Source organism: Plectrocnemia conspersa, unplaced genomic scaffold (assembly GCF_051122295.1).
Source record: "Plectrocnemia conspersa isolate PC_06_02 unplaced genomic scaffold, ASM5112229v1 ptg000011l, whole genome shotgun sequence".
Taxonomy (NCBI): domain Eukaryota; kingdom Metazoa; phylum Arthropoda; class Insecta; order Trichoptera; family Polycentropodidae; genus Plectrocnemia; species Plectrocnemia conspersa.
The window spans coordinates 14,744,429-14,766,273 of NW_028277175.1; the positions used below are offsets into that span (position 1 = coordinate 14,744,429).

General features: G+C 31.1%; 1 protein-coding gene across 3 annotated transcripts in view; it reads left to right on the forward strand.

Moving 5' to 3' along the window:
* Svil (Supervillin) overlaps positions 1–21,845 on the forward strand; it is a 261,654-nt gene that overhangs the window by 25,297 nt on the left and 214,512 nt on the right. For all 3 annotated transcript variants that reach the window (XM_088198613.1, XM_088198614.1, XM_088198612.1), the window contains one exon: positions 13,823–13,948. In XM_088198613.1, the coding sequence (XP_088054739.1) occupies positions 13,934–13,948 (15 nt within the window). In that variant the 5' untranslated portion in view covers positions 13,823–13,933. The remainder of the gene's footprint in view (positions 1–13,822; positions 13,949–21,845) is intronic.

The following is a 21,845-nucleotide window of genomic DNA, read 5'->3' on the forward strand; positions in this document are numbered from 1 at the left end:
ACTTTGTATTTTTACATTGGCCGCAATTTCGTAAAAAAAAATTATATTTTTTTCATACAAAACGTAGTTCTATACGATACTAAAAATTCAATTTTTAATCTTTAAAACCAAGCAGTTTAGAGCGTTAACTCTTCTGAAAGTCTCAAAATGGCTCGTATGGGGGTCCGATCGAACTGATACATCGCTTGTTTTGAAGCAAAAAACTATTTTTTTTATATTTTATTTGGATGTAATTTAGGCTTCTAAACGTTTCATGTATAGCATCTTTTCGTTAAAATTTAAACCTACTGAGTTACGAGTGCTTAAATTTTTATACTTGTCGCCATTTTGCAAAAAGTTGACACATTGGATTTTGCTAACAAACATACACAGGGTGCTTAAGAATTCTATACTGTCACAAAAATTCAACTTTAAATATGTATAAATAAGCTCACACTGACCTTAAATGCCACTTCTGTTCGCTATTCCTATTATAATATTTATAGCATAACATACATACAATTCTCATCTTCATTTCACTAAATAAATAAGAGCAAGTCTCTTAGTTCACTGTCGAAATAATTATGAGTTGTACAATAAAACTTTAAATTTAATAATATCTATGTACTATAGATTATACTTTTTACTTGGGTCTTTATCAAAATCACCGGCTCTTACGTGACGCTATTTTTTACTCTTTAAATACAATCAGTCTTTGTAATACTGGCTCGATCGGAAATATTTACATTCGGTACGAAGCTTATATGAATCATGACTTGTAATTATTCTTAGACAAAGAGGCGTTAACACACACACGTGGGCAAACGTGCCCAGGTATATATTGTACACAAAGTATTGTGGCTTTTTGATTATATACCTTTAGATGGCGTTTCTCGAATTGTCTCGGAACAATGCACGATGGGTGTGTTTGATATCGTGGAGCAATTCTGGAAATATGATCCATAAAAAATAATATACAATGCATTAGTCATATGCAGGCCTGCCAAGAGAGGACCAATTCCCGGGGCATGTTATTCTTGAGAAGCCCGACTCTGAAAAAAATCACAGCAAGAATATATTTATTAAAAAAGTAAAAATCGATCTCAAATAATGAATATGAACTAAACTACAGATGTTTGAAATGTATGTATTTCAAGTATAAGTTCCTTTAGCCCATTTTATGCATACACGAAATAAAAGGAATGGAACATTGCCTTCAAAAGCACCCATTTCACAATAAACATTATTATTCAAAGGCACAGATTGTAGTTTTTTGATATAATTTTAGTGTTTTTATAGATTGTATTATCGGAAATTTGACAGTTACAGTTTCATGTAGTTATTCATAAAAAACAGTCTCGAATCTATATCGAAAATATTTTTTTAAATATGTAATTTCAGTGAAATCATATCGGAATATATTTTCACCAGTAAATATATATTTTTACCAGTGAAAATATAAATTATCTGGCAGATGCCAGTAAAATTATATGATTTCAACTTTTCAACTATTATTATTTATTCAATAAATTATATTATGATGTTAAAAAATATATAAAATTTCATTTTTGTCATGAGGCCCGGAATCATTGTTTTCCTAGAGTCCGGGTTTGAATAGCACAGAAAACTGTGCTTATTATGCATGTTCATATTACAATAATGTTTGATAGTAACGCATGATGTAGTTTAATTTTCGTATTAAATATTTTTAACCATTCTTTGTGAACACAATGGAATTCCAAACAATTCGTGATTAATTTTAGATGAGTAGCTTGTCGGTCATTTTTATGACGAATTGTGATTTGATTTGTTTGTTGGAACTGGATGAAAACAACTTGTGATCGTGTCAGGTTTTGATATGCAATACTTGTTTAGAATTCGCTGGACCCTGACAATTAAAAACTGTCATATTCACCACTATATCGTATGACGAAAACTGTTATTTGATTATGATTATGAGTGTCTCAGAATAGGTATCAAATTCTGATTTGATAACAATTTTAATTCTAAATATATTTTTATGCCATATAATATGAGTGACTTATGCAAAGCTTGATTATTATTTAATTTCTAATTATTCATACATATTGGTGCCGTATAATATATTTTTGTTAGTGAAATTTAACTGTAAAATAAATAAATAATTTTTCATTACTTATATAAAATATTTGTTATTTAGAAAAATATTTTTAATTTAATTATATATGTAAATAAATTAGATTTTATAAAGGTAATAAATGCAGCAAGCTTTCAGTTGAATAGTACTACTTTTATTAAATTAAATAAAACAATTTTATACAAACTTTCTACACTTTCGATTTCGAACACTGCATCGAATAAACGCTGTTTTTTCATCCCTATCCGCGAAATTGCATCGAGAAAGTCGACTCTGTTGCCATCAATATATTAAAAAAATATATATGATCAAGCGGCCATTTTGACGGCACGCAATTTTGTTCGCGAATAAAAAGCATACATACGACACGAAGGTGATTAAACTTTTCATGAACGAAAAAAAAAAGTACCTGGAAGGTTTTTCACGTTCGTGTGAAGAGATGATTTATGTGGTATTTTACATTAAAATGCGAATACGGCGTATCACTGTTATACTATAATAAAAATATATTTTTTGATTTTAATCTCTATAAACACATACTTATGTGTATATTAAAAAATATTTAACAAAAAATGACATTCGATACGTTCGTGTATTTTGATCCATCTTTTTTATGTATTTTTTAAGTCACGATTATAAATAGTTTGATGATATTAAGTTATCTTTGCATTCGTGTCATGTTTGTTGATATTAAACATCTAACCATGACGCTAACCTTGCTTTATTATATTAATATTGGATCAATTATTTATAATTATCAATACTTAATACGCATTTTAAATTTGTATTATTCTTATTGTTTCCTGCGATTAATATATCGTATTACACTTTGTTTTTTTTCAGGAATTTTCGCCATATTTTAACTGTATGATTTAATAAAAGTCTGTAAATAAGTGATGTATTTTAAAAATGATAAACAATTAATCCATAGATGCTTGATTAAATTTAAATTATATATTGATTCACCCGTGAGATTTATTTAATCTAGAAAAATCTAATCTGTGATGATCGATCGGAATTATAATTATATATTAATCACTGATTTTGATCTTCCGGATACGATAGAAACTGAAAAACCTATGGTCCATATGGGATTTGAACCCAAGTCTTCCAGTTATTAATTCCTATCATCTCTGTGGATATATTCTAGACTAAGGACTTAGGTGTGACTTTCGAGGAACGTTGAAAATTTAGCCAGCACATTGCATAGACTCACAGCAGATCATTAAAAATGCTCGGGCTTATCTTATAAATGCGCGCTACTTCAGGAATATTTTACTATTGCGCACTCTTTATGATGCTCTAGTCCGCAGCATACTAGAAACTAGCTCTATAATTTGGATTCCAGACGTAATGAGTCAGTGTAATGAATTGAAGCTGGAAAATGTACAGCGTAAATTCCTTCGATATTTTTACATGAAAGAATACGGGTTTATCCGTATTGTTTTCCAGTGTTTTTATTCTGGGAGCGCTGGGATACGTTTCTTTGTCAACTCGCAGAAGTGTTTATATAATTAAATACTTCTAGAAATTGCTCAAAGGCATCGTAGACATATCTTCGGTGCTCGAGCAGCTCCAAATATGGGCTCTGGAAGGTGGTTATAGTTTCTCGGTCGCGTCCACTATTCTTACATGTAAAGTCTAGAACTAGAACACTTGCCAACTCTTCTCTGGCAAAGGCCGTTCGTCTGCTCAATACTGTGCACATATGGGGTTTTGGTTCAATTCGTGTAGGACAATGCACACCTGTTGAGGTGATTTGTGTCTATTATTTTATCTTGTTTTCGCGTTTTTACTTATATGTGTGTGTGCGTATATGAATTTGTATGTATTTTAAAATTGTAATATATGTATTTTATACGAATTAGGTTAACCTGTCAGGTCACGATGGTCATAATTTTAATAATTTTTTTTTAAATAGTTATCTGTGCTGCATCATATTATTACTAATATAAAAAGATAAAATTAAATCTGTCTTTATTATGATTATTATTATTATAAAAAACAGATTTACCCGTATTTCTACCAATTGCTACTAGTCATTTACATTTTATTTTTTATAGGGTAGTAATAATTTCAAAAACATATTTTATTTTTCATGTTTTGATAATCGCTATAATCTTGCTTGTGAAAATCCCATTTCCTGTTAATAGAAATGCGGGATCAAAAACATTTTCTAAATTGATTTAAAAAAATGACGTAATACCAGTTCTTGTATCATTTAACTTTTAGCTCTCAACAAAATATACAATACATATGTTTTACTAGATCTATTTATATATATTTATGTACTTATATACACGTCAGAGCCAGGGTGTTTCTCTAACCACAGGATTTTAATTAATATCTATTATCATTTAATGTACAAGTTTTATTGTCGGATATTGTAGCTTTCCATGCTTTTTTATCCATGACACACTCTTCAAACAAAGCTCTTCCCAAAATGTTGCTTCACACTACTAGCAAAAATATAAACAAATAAAATAAGTGTCTGGTTCATCAATTGAACCGCTCTTCTATTCACAATTGCAGGGATTAGCTCATGTTATTTAATCATAAAAAAGCCAGTTCGGTTTGCGATAAACCGTGTCAACCGTCTTTTTTTATTTAAATAGCACACCACCGTGGAATGACTTTTAACAGCTAAAATCACAAGGTACACAATATAAATAAGTAATAATTAAAATATCAGTCACTTTGAGAAAATAGAACACGTGCAATTGGTTTTACCTTTAAAACGGACGTTTTTCCTAATCTGCCTTAGCGGCCAAAATCAATTTATTTTTAAAAAATTTGTCAACCCTTTTTAATTGATCGTCCCATCGAAATAGAGGCGGAAAAAAAAATCTACTAGGGGGCGATGGATATAAATACAGGAATACGGGCAATCAATAATTTCTTTTCCTCTGACACTTTTGAGGGTTTCTTCTTATCACTTTCTCACAGACACTATATCAAAGTACTTCCTCTCAGTAATTCACCTTTTCGACACTTCTACTGGCATCCACATTTTAAGACACGTCGAATCTTTAAGAGTCCTCCAACTTGGGCTACAACCAAGAGGAGGCCGATTAAATTTCAGACATGTGAATATCGCAGAAACCGCCGCTTCTCTCTTCACATCTAATGGTTCAGCCCGATGTTCGGAATGCAACCCACACTGGGAACGCCTGGAATCTATGGGCGTACCGAAAATAACCTCCCTAATATAATCCGGATATAAGAATTTTAATTATCAAAATAATATATTATGTCAATGATCAATATATAAAAAAGTTTTGTAACCCTAAAATAGATAATGATTGAGTTTATTTCGCGCCCCAAATTTCGTTTTTTATGAATCATTTTAACCGTGTTTCTGAATCATTTTATTTGTTCATAAAAATATGTGTCTATTAAACGCTTTATCGCCCAGACCTATCAGACCGTCAAACAATTGTACAAAAATTGCGAAAAGTGAAAACAATTACTACGAACGAATGTTTTACTATGCAAATTATTTCTCAGCACTTTCGAACGCTATTGAGCAATCCAATTCTCACACACGTATGAATCGAACGAATTGCATCATAATAGTTCGACGATCTAAATACATATTATTATATTAACCAGGTGCTAATCTCACTAATTAAAGTAACGCGAATCTGGGGTTTATTATCACTTAAAAACATATTTAATTTATATGAATCATTCTTTAAACAAAATATTAATTGTATCATAATTTTATTAAACTGACGTTGAATATAATTTATAATGTAATAGATAATTTGCCATCATTTATGCTAAAATGTCTTTGTCTTGTTAAAATCTGCTGTCAGAAAAATAGGTCGAAATCGATCGACCGTTTTCGACTGCATTTCGCGTGTTCCATTTAGTCAGTTCGTGTCTAATTTGTGTGTGTGTATGTGTGTTCTTTCTGAGATACTAATATATAATTTCGTCAGTTGCGTGATTGCACACAACAGGATCGTTCTACTAAATTTTTGGCGAGTTAGGTTTCCCGTGAGGAGAAAACGCAATGAATAAATTATTGTGAATAACGTTCGTCCCTGTTGCGCACGCTAATGTCACAATGCCAAAAATATATGTTTAAAATAAAGCGTTAATGCTAAAAAACTTTATTTGTCATCATTTATAATGGGAAACTATTGTAATTGTTTTTTTTCTGAACGTACAGTATATTATTTTGATTTTAATTCGATGTTTGCGTTTAATAGAAATATATTTTTGTTGATAAAATATTAAGATATGGTACATCGTATTAAAATTACATTATAATACGCTGACTTGAACCATTTTATTATATATAATAAGAACTCGCTATTATCAGCGCAAATATTGCTCGGAACTAAGTCCGGTTGAGCACTGCATAATGGAGATAAGTGGCGATGTAAGCACAGCTATTGAATCTCTTATTTGTATTAATTGTAACTTATTTGTTAATATAGTTCAAATCAGTGGTAAATAACATTTGTTAGAATAAGTTAAACTTATGCTTCTTCTTAGAAAATTTAACCCAAGCAGGAGGAGGTGAGGTGTAGTAACTATATTATTGTTAGGGTCGTATAGTGTAACTTTTTATTTTTGAGCAGATAGCATTCAATACCATACTTATTTACATATATACTGGGATCTTTTGGATCTTCTAGTCCATAATGCTTGACAAAAAATTGTCAAGGGCCGCATATAGAATTTAACATTTATTTTCTACAGTGTAATCTATATTATGAATTTTATTTTTACACAAAAAATAATGACATAATTTTCCTAACACTATTCTTCGACAACAGTACATATATATCTGCTTTAATAATGACAGTAGTGATGCAAAGAGTTTTTTAAAAATGCTCGTCTAATTTTTTTTGTTTGCTTCATACTTTAAAATCTTAAAATTACATGTCTGATTTAAAACTTATATCTGATAGTTTGCAAGCAACGTGTTGATGTCAAATGAGAATATAGTAGGAAATACAGCTGTGGGCAATTGAAAGTTGATTATTTTATCAACTTTGATGCATTTTTTACACGTTTTTGAATTTATAATAGATAATTATAACTGTTAACTTTCGTTTTATGTTAATACTGTTGAAAATTACGGGTATTGTAAAATTAGGAATGTATAATTGCGTCAATTCTGGGAAAGGTGTATTTTTTTCGTCGTCCTAACAAGTGCATAATGGCGAGCCTCCAACTCAACACGTGCGCGCGACCTTTTTTTTTTGGTTATATTTATAGAAAACAATATCGAGGACGCTTAAAAATTAGAAGCTTGTATTGATATACAAGCTTCTAACAAATTATTTTGACGTAATTTCATCTTTATTTTTAATAAATTCTTGTATTCTGCCTGGCATTGATAAATACAGATTTTTAATTATTTTAAGATCGATTTCCTCTTCCCACACTTATATGATATGTTTTTTTAGTTCGGCTAAATTTTTGATCGTTTTTTTTTTAATTTAAATTTGCTACCACACAACTTGCCTTTAATAATGAATAAGAAGTCATTTTTCGTAATAGTTGTTGTTGAGACGTAAAATTTTTTCCAGATCTGTATTATTTTGTATACGACACATTTTTTGCAGCTTATTAAATTTTAAAATATATTAAATATAGTGCTTTTAAAAATTAAGTTTTATTGCAAAAAATAGTAGTCACTCTTTTTTTTTATGAAACGCTCTTTTGTCGCATATTTTGCTTTTTCATTTCACCAGTTAATGTTAAAAAATATTGAAATTAAAAAAATCTTATTATTAATTTATTTTTAAACAATATTGCTACGTGGGTTGGATACATATGGGTTAAAGGGTGTGAGATTGTATAAATAATAAGTATCCAGACATACATATTTTATTGTATATAAATTATGTTGTATATTTGTATATAAATGGATTTTGAAAAGATGGTTCCTGTTCTGTTCTGTCGAACATTTTCTGGTCCTTGAATATGTTAAAAGACAAAAATGTCATTGGATCAATGTACTGTTTATTAATATTTATTAAAAAAAATATTTTATTTTATATATTTTTGTAAATAATTTTAATGTATAATTTCTGATATCATATAATAACTATTTATAAACATACATGTAAGCTATGATAAATTGATGACTTGTTATGTTGTGATAGTAATTTAATACAGTTCAGGGTTATTCAGTACAAAAACACGTAAGAAACAATGATTAATTTTATTTTTATGCGTACGTGTTTTATATATCACATGAGCGTAATTAATTGTCATTGTTAACGCCTTCGCGTTAAAGAAGTGTAATGATGATTTTTCATTTCGTTCTCTTTCAGCAGATATGTAATTACTTACAATGGGAAAAACGTAGTGCTTATTTAGAAAACGCAGGTGACTCTCTCTTTTCAAACACTCGTGTGAATCAATCGGAGCGAAAATTATTTCGTTTTTGCGAGTCTTTATTTTGTTTAACCTTGTCACAGAGCCAACTATGAGTCGGCCTTTTTAATAATCGAATTTTAACCACTTTCGCCCAAAACGGTCCTTATGTAACGGCTCATTGTATGCTAATCGTTTGTTTTCGTTACAATTTTTTTTTTCATCGGAAAAGTGTGTAACAGTGTCGCAAAGATGTTTTTGCCGCTAACGATTTCCCGCTTTCGTCAGTTTCCCACAGTTAATTTCCGTCAAGACCGGTTCTTATTCAATACTGGTAGTGATGTGTTTCACGTAAATTACCGTACGCAATCGTACGTAATTCAACCAGAATTACTGAGCCCTATTTCTTATTGTTTAGGAATTTTTACACGCGTTTAAATTACGACAGTTTATTTTAAATGACTAAAACGACAATAAATTTATTAGAAGCGGCTATTGTTTTCGTTGGCGGCAATGACCAAGCGCGATCGCAATGTTTTATTCTAGGATTTGGTGACGGTATTGAGCTTATTTAAACGTAAAATAAAATATTCGCATACTATTCCTGATTCAAATTAAAGCCTAGAAAATACCTGGAGTCACTGTGTAGGTCGATCGATAATCGATTAGCTTTCAGCATCAAGTATTACGTTATCACATTTTTTGCATTAAGGTTTGCGATAAGGCGTTGGTTCACTTCAATAATTTATTGCCGATTCGCGTTCTGTACGATACGCTAGTTCGTAGCGTCCTCGAATATGACTCCATTGTCTGGAATCTGAGTGAAACGAAGTGCTTATTGTTGGAGAGAATTCCAAGAAAATTTCTGAGATATTTCTCTCTACAAGAGTACGGGTCGTATCCGTAGCGCTTGAGAATGCCTCACTCCAGCCTCCCATCCAGCTTCTGAACGAGCTTGGTAAGCACATGGATGTTTTGGGCGACAGCTCTGAGTTCTTATCTATTTTAGGTGTGCATCATAATTGTTTTTTAATGTAAATTTTTGTTTGCTTAATGGCCACCATGATATATTGGGGTCCCCTGTTAAATTATGATATATTTATATTTGTAATAATAAATAATACTAGTATATATTAAAATCAGCTTATACATAACTCACTCGCTTATTTAGGTGATGATATTTTAAGACGAAATGACGTCTCGTTTGTTATGTGGGTATTTACCATATAGCATTCCGTACATTATGGTCCGTCAGGACACTGATAATATTAACTTTTTGATTTTTATAAAATATGCATAGCACATTAATATGCGAATTATTTACTTAGAGTAAATCTTAATTTAATATTTTAGTACATATTTTTTGATTAGGAACGTCATTTCAGTATTTTCCAGGGTGGAGCAAATTTTATCCAGTTTGTAAATTTTTGTATAAAACTACACCCGCAGAATTTTTTTTAGTAAAAAAATATATTAAATTTTTGACAGATAGTTTTAGCGTATGTATTTAGCTTAAATAAAATAATGTGACATTTTCAGTTTCAATCATATTGACATAAAACTTGTTTAAAAAATAGACTTTGTAAAAATCAAGTTCATTAGCCAAATTAAGAACCACACTAGACGATCGCATCGCGAATATGCCGCCCCCAAGCAAGTGCCGCCCGGGGCGGCCCGCCCCCTCATAGCTACGCCACTGGGTTAAAAACATTCAAAAATATAAATTTTTGATTTGCGTTGCGCGGAAAATCTAACTCTGCACTATCAAAAAAGTGTCAGTTTATTAAAAAAATCATTAAGAGTCTTTGCAATCAGTTAACAGGAACATCAAAAAATTTGAATAACATGACCTACTTTTTACCTTTAACACTAGATTTACGGAACCTGTCAAATTGACGGGTTTCTGATTTATATTCTAATTTGATTTGTATCCGACAGTATTTTTCTTACGTCTTTTTATATTCGAAGAATGCAAATATATTAACTCTATTTTCATTTTCGGAGACTTCTTATTTTTTAAAATCCGTTCACTCTATACCTATTTTTGATGACACCCGACAAATTGACGTGTTTATACCCGTAAATCTAGTGTTTTTAAATTTAAGTAAGCCAATAAGACTGAAAAGTTACGACTTATGTTACTTTTTATACCCATGTAATATATTGTAGATGTTTCTAAAAATTGTGTTGTTTTAGATTCAATTTAGACGTGTACAATTATTTCGATAAGCTACATTAGCTCTTTCACCTTGATATTATTTTATAATAATTTTACAATTTATAGAAAAACCCAATATGAAGGTCAGTGGCGTAGCTATGGTGAGGCGGAGGGGGCGGGCTGCCCCGGGCGGCACTTGCTTGGGGGCGGCATATTCGCGATGCGATCGTCTAGTGTGGTTCTTAACCCTGAATGCACTAAAACATATTTAAATTCACGAATAACAAGATCTTAATAATAACCAATTTATTATTTTAAGAAATGCTGATTTTATGACCCTGCAAAAAATGTATGGGGGGGGGGTGGCAATTTTTTGTTTGTTCAGAAATAATAAAATATTGAAAAAAATATGTAGAATCACGTGAAATACGTTTCCTCAATTGATGAGAAGTGATCTTTAGATTTCAATGAATAACAGAATTCAAGAACATGTACAAAAGTATTTTATATAATTTTAGTTATTCTACCTTTTTATTTATGTGTTCATTCCAATAATTTTATTTTTTGCTTTATTGTATTTGGAATATAATTTTATCGTATTTTTTGTAAAAATACGATAAAATATGCTGCGATTTTATTTAATTTAGCTTAATTCTCAAACGTTGATCCAATTGCTAATTTTGCTGCGCCCTGTAATTTGGTAGTCGCTTCCTTGGTATTTGGATTACGTCAGCAAAGGTTGCAATTTTATTTTATTTTTAGTTCCGAGAATACTGCCTTGTACTAATATTTTTCTTAAGCTCGAATAGGTGTTTTTGCTCATCACTAAAAAATATCGGTGCAAGAAATACAATCAAGGATGTTCAAACTAACGTACCGGACTTTATCGAAAAGCTTGTGCTACATCGAAGGAAAGTACCGAGTATGCTGAATATAATCAATTTACAGATGTTTTTAAACCTTATAATTAAAAATAAAATATGCTCTTGAGCATTGCACATACATAAAGTTACAATATCATAAAATAAAAATCTCCGAATCAAATTTTTGTATAGTCTAGTTGATTTACAATTTGCATATGAGTATTGACAAACTCAGGCGTCTAATAGTCCTAATTGCACGAGAAAATCTATCGTTTAAAAGCCCCCGCGATGATGCAATCGATGATGCAGCGGGATGCTGGTCATTCCGATGATTGATGCACCCGCGAATTGATATTCTCCAATGATCCGTTTCGGTGCATAAAGAAGGCGGCTTCGTTTAATTCAAATGGGCGTCTGGCCACTCGAGAAAAATAAACTCTCCGTTTGCGGTCGCTTTCGCATGGTTTTCCAATAACAAACACGTGATGGTGTGTGTTCGATTGGCTGCCGGTCGGCTTATGTCAATCGATGGCGGTTTCCTAACGTCCGGTGGGTAATAACTAACGCGGTTTGATAAGGAATTGATATAATACAAAATGGAACATTTTTGACCCAATCCCCCCCACTCCTCTGGAAAACTCGATCGCAATTATTTTGTAACGAAAGCCCTTAAGGCTTAACGTGAAGGGAGAAGCGGTTGATTATTTGCTCTACTATAATATAATCCAAAATTAACCGGTTTCCTCTTGAATTCGAGTTTGTTTAAATTCAGCGAGTCCAAGCTAGAGAGCTCGGTTGAAGTTATTGATGCCTTGAAGTCCTTGAAGGCCCCGCGTATCAGCCTTTTATATATATGGCTCCTCCTGAGAGAGGTTTGCTACTGTCTGTGTAATCGTTTGTGAGTCACCACCTGCGTTATTTGCCTAATCTTTAAGCGGCCGTTGAGATTGAATTCAAATACCTTCAAACATATTGCATTCGTCTATTGTAATGCACGATAAGTCTTATTTGTTTTATGGCTCTATGGTTTGATAAAAATATACAACTGACCTGCCGATGTTTTTGACTTAATAGCGTAATATTTTAATTCTCACGGTAGTGCGTAAAATTGCTTTTGAACGTCTGCGATGCGTCAATTTAATTGCATGTAAAGTATGTACTGGCATATTCGTTTGCTTTTTAGAGCATCTGAAGCCGATGTGCGTTGATGGATTGTAGGGTGGTCTAATTTATGATACCAACTATCAATCACTGTTGTACTAACAATTTATCTATATTAAACACTATTTATGTCAGCAACCTTCCTGATCTATTTTCAGTTGGCTAGTTTTTTAGTTAAAATATGTGGCTACTAGGGCTTACAATACAAGTAGTACCGGTTTTTTTTTATTTAAACATTTTCACTAAATAAAACAGGATTTATCTGGGCGTGTTACATCTTATTATTATTTTATAAAAATAAATAAATTTAGTGTCAAAATTAAATTTTCAAATGAGCACGAATTTTTTGATATTTTATATTAAAGATTTAGGCATAAGCTATTATTGATAATATGTATTATAGTACCTCGTATTTTTTATTTGATAAAATATGGTAGAGTTTTTACATACTTTCCTCAATTTCAAATCACTGTTATTCTATGAAAATATTATTAAATACATACATTAGATATATGTTTTACTTTCTGTAAATCTTAATTATTCTACAATATTTTTGCTATACTAAATTTTATTCAAATGAGCTGAGATTGATTAGTGTTATCTACTGTATTATAAATTGTGTAACGTAGTATAAAGCCGTATATTATACGCATTATTTATGATGTTTTAAAAGTGGTTCGTGATTAATCTTGTTTCTAACATCTGCTGCTGTTGCGTAACGCTTTAACTACAATAATTACTTTTTATGAGACAGGCACAGCCTTAAATAAATGTCATCACAGACACTTTCACCAACGCATTCGCGCCTGAGCATCGATTTATTATATTTATGTAATTTTTCTCCTCATTGCGCATTACGCAATTGAATTATGGGGAAGAAAAAAATGAGCTCATATTGTGGCGGAGGCAATTTGCGGTCGCTTTATGTATCCGTAACATTTCCATTCAACAAGACATTTTTCGTGATTCGATGTTGATGTGTTTTTATTGATATTACCTACCGTGCGGTCCGGAGTTTACAAAGAACAGATGTCTTGGAACTATTGCTCCTCCTGGTCGGTGTAAATTTAGTCCAACATCTAGAGGCCGGACGTGATCGGAATGATTTCCCGTTGTTTGGCGATTCTTCAACTTTTTTACATACCACTGAAATGCAATGTTTTTTTATCTGGCGCCATTGTAATGCTTTATAAATTATTTTAGGTATACGGGGCTTTGGGCGCAGGTTTTGACGCCTTCGATTAGAGACATCATTTCACATGAACATAAAAACGCACAGGAGTCTACCATCATCGTCACTATTGAGACGTCGCCATGTACTTGATGCAGGTAAGGAATTCGACCTCGGTTTACGAGAATTAAGTAAAAAATATGTTCCTTTTAACAGGGGTGTCCAAACTTTGTTAGTCAAACAACTTAGCTATAAATAAATTGACATACGAGGTATTTAAAAAATAATGTCAAAATATATACATATGTATGTATGTACATACTCTATGTACATATTATATTCATATAGTATACAAAAATATAAAACCTTAACACAGATTATTTTTACTGTCAAAAATAGCAATGCTGAATTATATCGGCGCTGATTTAATATATTTTATGACATTCCCCTGAAAAAATGTAATCATTCTACACTATAATAGTTATTATAATATTAAATTTCTCGTTGCGCGGTTTATAAATATTTTTTTCAAAAGAAGCGAGCAATTGTTAAAGTGTTTATACATTATCTCTCTAATCGGTTTTCAAAGTGATCATTTTATTTAAATAAATTTACATTTCTGAAGAAAGAATGCTATCAAGTTTTCACTTCACGGTCTAAAAGATTATGGCATTTCTTTACAGAGAAAGTTTTTATTTTAAACAAAATATTTGAATAATCTCTGTATACTTTTAGTATTCGATTAAGATAAGATTCATATTATAATGTTGGTTGATTCTCATCTAAGCAGTAAGTTTTCGTAACTGCAGCACTAAAAGTTATTTGCGTTAACATAGTCAGTTAGAGAGCTATCCATTTCATCAATATTCATAATTGAGAAAGAGATGACAGTATTTATATTGGCATATTTTTACAAATTTACTTTAATTTATATAATAAATATATTCAAATTAATGAAAAGTGTTTTAAAGTATGCTTTTTATTTATTTGATAATAACTGCTGAAAACTTCATCAAAACTTATGTTTGAGATGGATTTCCTCTATACCCTATTCGCGTTAACACGGTCGGTTCGAAAGCTATCCATTTCATCATTATTCATAATTGAGAAAAATATGACAAGTTTGGGTTAACAGAATTTTGGATAGGGACGTCATTTCAGATTTTTCTAGAGGGTGGGATCAGTGATCGTTTATTTAGTATTTCAATTTCATAAGATTTATAGTATTTCATTAAATGACGTGCATTTTTATAGCCGAATTCAAGGTAGTCCCTGTTTAGAATCCACGTCAAAAGCACCAACATCAACTCAGTTATCTAGCGTTCATATTTGGACTTTTTTATAACAATATTACGACTTACAATAATTGAGAATCAAACGAAGCAATCAAATTTTGATCAATAGGAGAGCGCAAAAAACAATTATCACTTCTCAGAAGTCAAAAATCCCCGTCAAAAGCAATGAAACGTTCATTACAGAGCGTTCCATTGACTTCTGATGTAATCGTTTGTGGGTCGCCACCTGCGTTATTTGCCAAATCTTTAAGTGGCCGTTGAGATTGAATTCAAATACCTGTTAGCATAGTGCTCTTCAAACATATTGCATTCGTCTATTGTAATGCATGCTAGGTGCCTGTTTTATGGTTCTATGGTTTGATAAAAATATACAACTGACCTGCCGATGTTTTTGACTTAATAGCGTAATATTTAAATTCTCACGATAGTACGTAAAATTGCTTTTGAACGTCTGCAATGTGTTAATTTAATTGCATATAAGTGTTTTTGATATTGTTTAAGCGCCCTCCTATTGACCAAAATTCGATTTGAATACACTTTGACCAAAACTCTCACATAAGCTAAGGATAACTATCATGTTTTTAAAACATTTTTTAATATCGAAATGCACACAAACTATGAAGCAATCTAATTACTACCCCAATAACATTTGCTTGATGGATATCTCCAAGGTAGAATTGCGTAACGGGATTATTGTGACCTTACGGTGATTTTTGTCTTCCGGTGATATATTGTTTCCCATGACCATTTTGAAACAAAGAAATATTCATTCAATGCACCGAAGAATCCTTGCGTGTTATTTATGAGGGAAACCTTTAGTTTCAGTCGTAACGAGAGCGTTTGTGTGCAATCGCACTATTGTCTAGTTTATCCTTATTGATAATAATCACTTTTGGTCAGAGTAATTACGCGAGTTTCAATAATAATATTCTTCACAAATGAGTGCTTTTTGTGTTACCCACAATTGTATTATTTGCAAACAAAAATAAAACGCATACTTTTCATTAATTTGAATATATTTATTACATAAATTATAATAAATATATAAAAATATGTAACATTTTACTGACAAATAAAAATCCATTGATACCGGTAACTGAAAAGTTATGATGAAGAAAACAATGGTTACGCTCAGTTATTAATTGATTCAAAACTAATACCTTATTAGAGTATATCTCGTCAGTAAACTAATACATATTTGATTCTATGTAAATTTTCAATCCACTTTATCATTATAAGTAACGGAGTCTCCGCTCCTTTTTTATCTGGTTGACGTTATAAGCGAAGATTAACGATGTTTTAATGAATAAATAAACAGGCATTACTCAGAATTATTATAGCCAACACTGTACATACAAGACGAGTATGAAATTATACAGTTTACACACATTCTCGTATATGTAGGTTAAGTTTGTTATTTTAACTATCCGTTGAATTATTACCCGAAGCCATACGTTCAATGCAAACAATGCAAACAGTATAATAGCAATGTGCCAATTGTTGTTATGATTTGCTAGAAAGCTTTCCAACAGGCTTAAAATAAAATAGATTCTGCGATTGATTGATAAATATCAGTGGCGTACGGTGGGTGTTAATATTGGGTGTGCTATAAAAAATAAAAAAAAACGTACATTTTTTCATTTTTATTAGCCGAGGTTTTGGCATGCCTAAACTGCCTTACAGCTTTTCCCCATATATAAATAAATAAATAAACATCAAACCTAATCTAAAATATTATTATATAAAAATATCAAATTTCCAATAAACATAAAATTATAATTATTTATATATAAAATCTAATCTTCTTTCTTTGATCATAAATTTTTCTATCACGCTGTCATAAAAAGTGCTCTTCTTTTTAATATCCATAAGGATCCCTTTTTCTATTGAAATCAAGCTAAGACCACATAGCCTTTCTTGGCCTTGGGTACTTCGATAACAATTATTAATTCGTTTCAGAGCAGAAAATGAACGTTCTGCTGAAGCAGTACTGCTTGGAGGAGTTAATATTAGTTTGCCTAATTTATCTATTTCTTGAAAACCTGACTCAAGATTATTTGTGTTCATAAATTGTACAAGCTCATGAACAGATTTCTCTGCAAATTCAGGCAAATGATAAAGAACAGCAAGCTCATTTTTTAAACTTATATAATCAAATAATGTTCCATAGAATTGTTGTAGTTTGGTAAGTAATTCATTTGGAAATTTTCCTTTATATTGCTCATATTTTTCTTTCTCCAGAAGGTGAAAATATTCCAATTTGGACATTGAAGAAAAACGGTTTTCAATTTGCTTACATATATTATCAACTATTGTATTAAATAGTTGGCAAAACGCGTGCTTTTCTTCAACATGCAAATCATTACTCAGTCTTGGATGATTTTCTTCCGTTACATAAGAATCCCATAATGTTTCATAATTATTTTCCTGTTCATGTCTGAGTTGTTGCAAAATTTCGGTAGCTTTCTCACAGAAATATAATATGTCAAAAGATTTGGATTGTAAAATGTTGTATAACACATCAGTTTTTCCAAAAAGGTTTGAAAATATGTGGAGAAGTTTTCTTGTTTTAAAATATTCCAAAAAGCTAAGAAAACCTCGTGCTTTTATTAGTGTCGGGGTCCCATAGTTCACAATTTTTCACGACGTCTCGAAGAAAGTCCGTAAATTCATTTCTGTATTTTTGCACTGTGTTACTTAACCGTGATGTGTAATTCCATATTGTAGGTGTAACAGAAGGAAGTCTTCTACCTACAAACTCTTGTAAAGCATTTATTCGTTTGGAAGATTTCGAAAAGAATGCAGACAATCCATTTAAAGTTTGAAAGAATGATTTGCACACTTTTATATTGGAAAGACCTTGTTGTAATGTTAAATTTAACATATGAGCATAGCAGTGTGTAAAAATGGCCAATGAATAAACTTCGAGTACTTTGGCTTGCAAACCATAAATAAATTGGGAAGAGGTGGACGTGGTTTGCCAATTTTGATTATCTTCAATTTAATTTCATAACTTCTTTTTGAAAATGGATTATTCAAAATATCTTCAACAGTATTCTTCATCATTTTTGGGGTAAATAAAAAAATATGATCTAGAATAGAAAATTAAATATTGATCATATGTAAATAAGATAATAAACTATTTTACGCCAAAATATAAAAAATGAGTGACCTGTTATTGTGATATAATGTAATAAAAAAGCAGCGACGGACGCAAGAGTTTTTGAAGTACGCGCACCAAATTCGAGACCAATTTTACTACTGAGCGCTGCCAGCCGACAGATCGACTTCAGCCGTTAAATCTCGGAACAATTTACTTTAGTCGGCGGCCGCGCGCAAGGTCGGCGCGTTATATGTGTTGTTCCAAAACGATCGCTCGCGCGAGAACGTTCAGACCGAATGACAAATACCAATGCATACTATACACTGCATATTAAAATTTTATAATTTTGCATACTACTGTATGCAAAATGATGTCGCTTTATGCCCTAAATTTTCTAAATTTCTAAATTTATATTTTAGATGGTTTTGCGGGTGTGCGCCGCACACCTAGCACACCCTGAATATACGCCCCTGATAAATATATAAAAATATAGTAATAATTTAAATTTATTTAAATTTGTTCAAAATATAAACTAGAGTAATGATAAGTATATGGACGTATTGTGTGTTTTAGAGATAGTTTTTGTATGTTTTAGAGTAGGGGCGTAAACCCAAAATAAATAATGATGGAACTGACTGTGTTAACGCAAATAGAGTATAGACATTTCCACCTCTTCTAGTGTTGTACACTCAAACTGTCTGTATAAATGTCAAGCTTAGTCTTGTCTTCTAATGAATCTAAACTACCATTTTCCTTTTAACAAAAAAGGTTATCCATCGCTGACTGCGAAGAAACTTCATATCTCTGTTACATCACAACTGTCTGCTCGAATAAACGGTGCGTCGGCTAATCCAACCGGATTCTGTCAATTGCGGTAATGTCCGCAGGTCGAATTAATCCAGATCGAATTACCCGACACGTGAAATTGGAAGTCGAACCGTGAAATTATCTTTCAATTACGGATTAGGATGCGCGAGCGTATTACTATATATTTCCACGTGAATAAGGTCGAAATCGATCACAACAGGTGTAACAATGAACGTTAGCTTTAACAACTTCAAGGAAGACGAAAATAGATTTAGTTAAGACCGGGGTATTCCTTAGTAATTATCGTAATTCAGACTGCTGCCAAATAATTCAGCAGAAGAGTTCCTTGGAGTATAAGCGATACATACATATTTATTTCGAACCGTGATTTTATGTTAGGGAAGACATAAATTGAGCAAAGGTATTACATCTATGTGATATAGGTGTAATACTTATATTAGTCAAAATGTTATTAGATATGTGTTAGTATCTCTTTTAGACGAGGGTTTGATGGATTTTTAAATGCAAGCTGTCAGAATTTAATTTTTGTGTGTCTGCCTGTTTCAAAAAGCGACATTTTTTGGCGTTTTATACAAACATAATAAAAAAAATACAGGAAAAGATCATAAAAACAAATTAAAGAAACAGTCTGTTCCCAGAATTTTCATAATCATAAACGACCATTCCATTCCATCATAAGTTTCAAAAACTGCTAAATGATGTTGGCTTTAAAATATACTAAACAGCATAACTAATCTGAACATCAGATTTTTTGGAATACATCCAAGTTATGATTTCAAATAAATAATTTTATTTATTTCTTAATAAATGTATTAAATTAAAAAATATTACAAAAGTGGCGCATTTCACAGCTTATTACCTATGAACTTGCGCTACCTATGAGCTTGTTATTTCATATGATTATGGCGTTTGTGGGTGTAGTATGACACTTGGCAATGGGCTTAGTGCCGTTACTTCCTGAAGACCATGTGTCATGGTTTGGTGCTCGCCAAGTCACGGACACGCTTTTGCGAAGAAGATGGTCAGTGAAATTTCGGTCATGTGTTGTTGTTTGTTTTCCCACTTGTTTTAAAAAAATAGTGTATACTTTTTAATGGAAAAAGAAAACTACATTTCTCTATTGCGTGGAAAACTGATATTTCTACGTGCATAATCTTTTATGTATTTGGGTTACTGTTTATAAGCGAAGATGTGGTTTTAGGTATATATTTTTCGTGATTCGGTTCCAATTGGTTACCGTCACAGTTGACCCACTTAAAATATTTTCTATATATTATATATTATATAACTAGAGACTTTACCTTTTCTAATTGCTGACAATCTTATCAGCATTCTTAGGTTTCTAATAATACAAAAAAAAAACTTTTTTTTAAAACGTCACCAAGTCTAGACTATCGCAGGTATTATAGGGATTATGTCTAGTCCAGTTTTTTTTGCTAGCAAATATCTTAAAGTTAAGGTAATATTTAGACATTACATATTTAAAATATGTAATTTGCTTACTATAAAATCATCTTTTTAACATACATGTCAATGGTTTCTAGACAGGATTATTATGTATAAAAACCGGCGGCACAAGTTTGTTGCAATTATCAACAGAGCAATAAGCAAAGTAAAATAGTGTTACTGTCTTTATTATTAAAATAATTAATTGAACGAACTTTCTTGGTATCTTATTTCATAGTAAAAAATCCAAAAATCTTAATTGTTGACTTATGAACGATTCGTTTTGAAGTCATGCCAAAAAATCGAAATAACTAACGAGCGGATTGAAATCGCATATTTGCTTGACTAATTGACATTAAAAATGTTATGAAATTATGATTAAAATATATATAAATATAAATATATACAAGCCTGCCGAGAGAAAAGGAGGAGAGGGGACAAATTCCCGGAGCAAGACTGGAAAAAATCATATATATTTATAAAATATATCTAAATCGAGCTCAAACAATGTATCTAAAGTCAACTACAGTTGTTTGAGATGTAGATATTAATGTATAAGTTCCTATAGCCATTTTTTATACATACAATAAATAAAAGGAGCGGAACATTGCCTTCAAAATACCCACTTTCTATGTAGTACTTTCACAATAAAAGTTTTTGCCGCAGTTCCGTTTGTGTTAAAATTTGTTTGCAAATTATTATTGACTTTATTGTTTTTTAAACGTTTAAAAAAATTAGACATGAGAGGAAATATTCAATAAATGTAAATTAGTAGCAGTAAATTTTTATAGTATATGTATTATCGGTAATTTACAACTGGATTTAATGCAGCAAAATAAATAAATATTAGCTTCAGTTTCATGTGATTATTCCGAAAAGAAAATCTAGAAAAAAACAGTCCCGAATTTATCCCGAAAATATTTTTTAAAATATGTCATTTCAGTAAAATCACATTGAAATACATTTCTACCAGTGAAAATATAAATTATCTGACAGGTGCTAGTAAAATTATATGATTTCAACTTTTCTATATGTAGTATTATATTATTATTTACATACGTGTTTAAATATTACAGTGAATATATATTTTTTGCTAAAGTTATATTTTCACTAGTAGATACATATTTCTACTAGCGAAAATTAAATTTAATTGATAGGCGCTAATATTCTGAAATTTAATTTCACAGTTGCGAAATTAAATGTCCGTTTGTTGTTTGAACCCAAATGTAACCTAATGAAAGTTCTAAAACTAATTATAGTTTTAGAACTTTTATTAGGTAAAGTCCAAAATACAAATTTAGCCAACCATTTCTCAGGGGAAAATGAGCGGAAGAATAAGTACATCACACATATTGCTCCATAGTTTGTCTGCATTTAGAAATT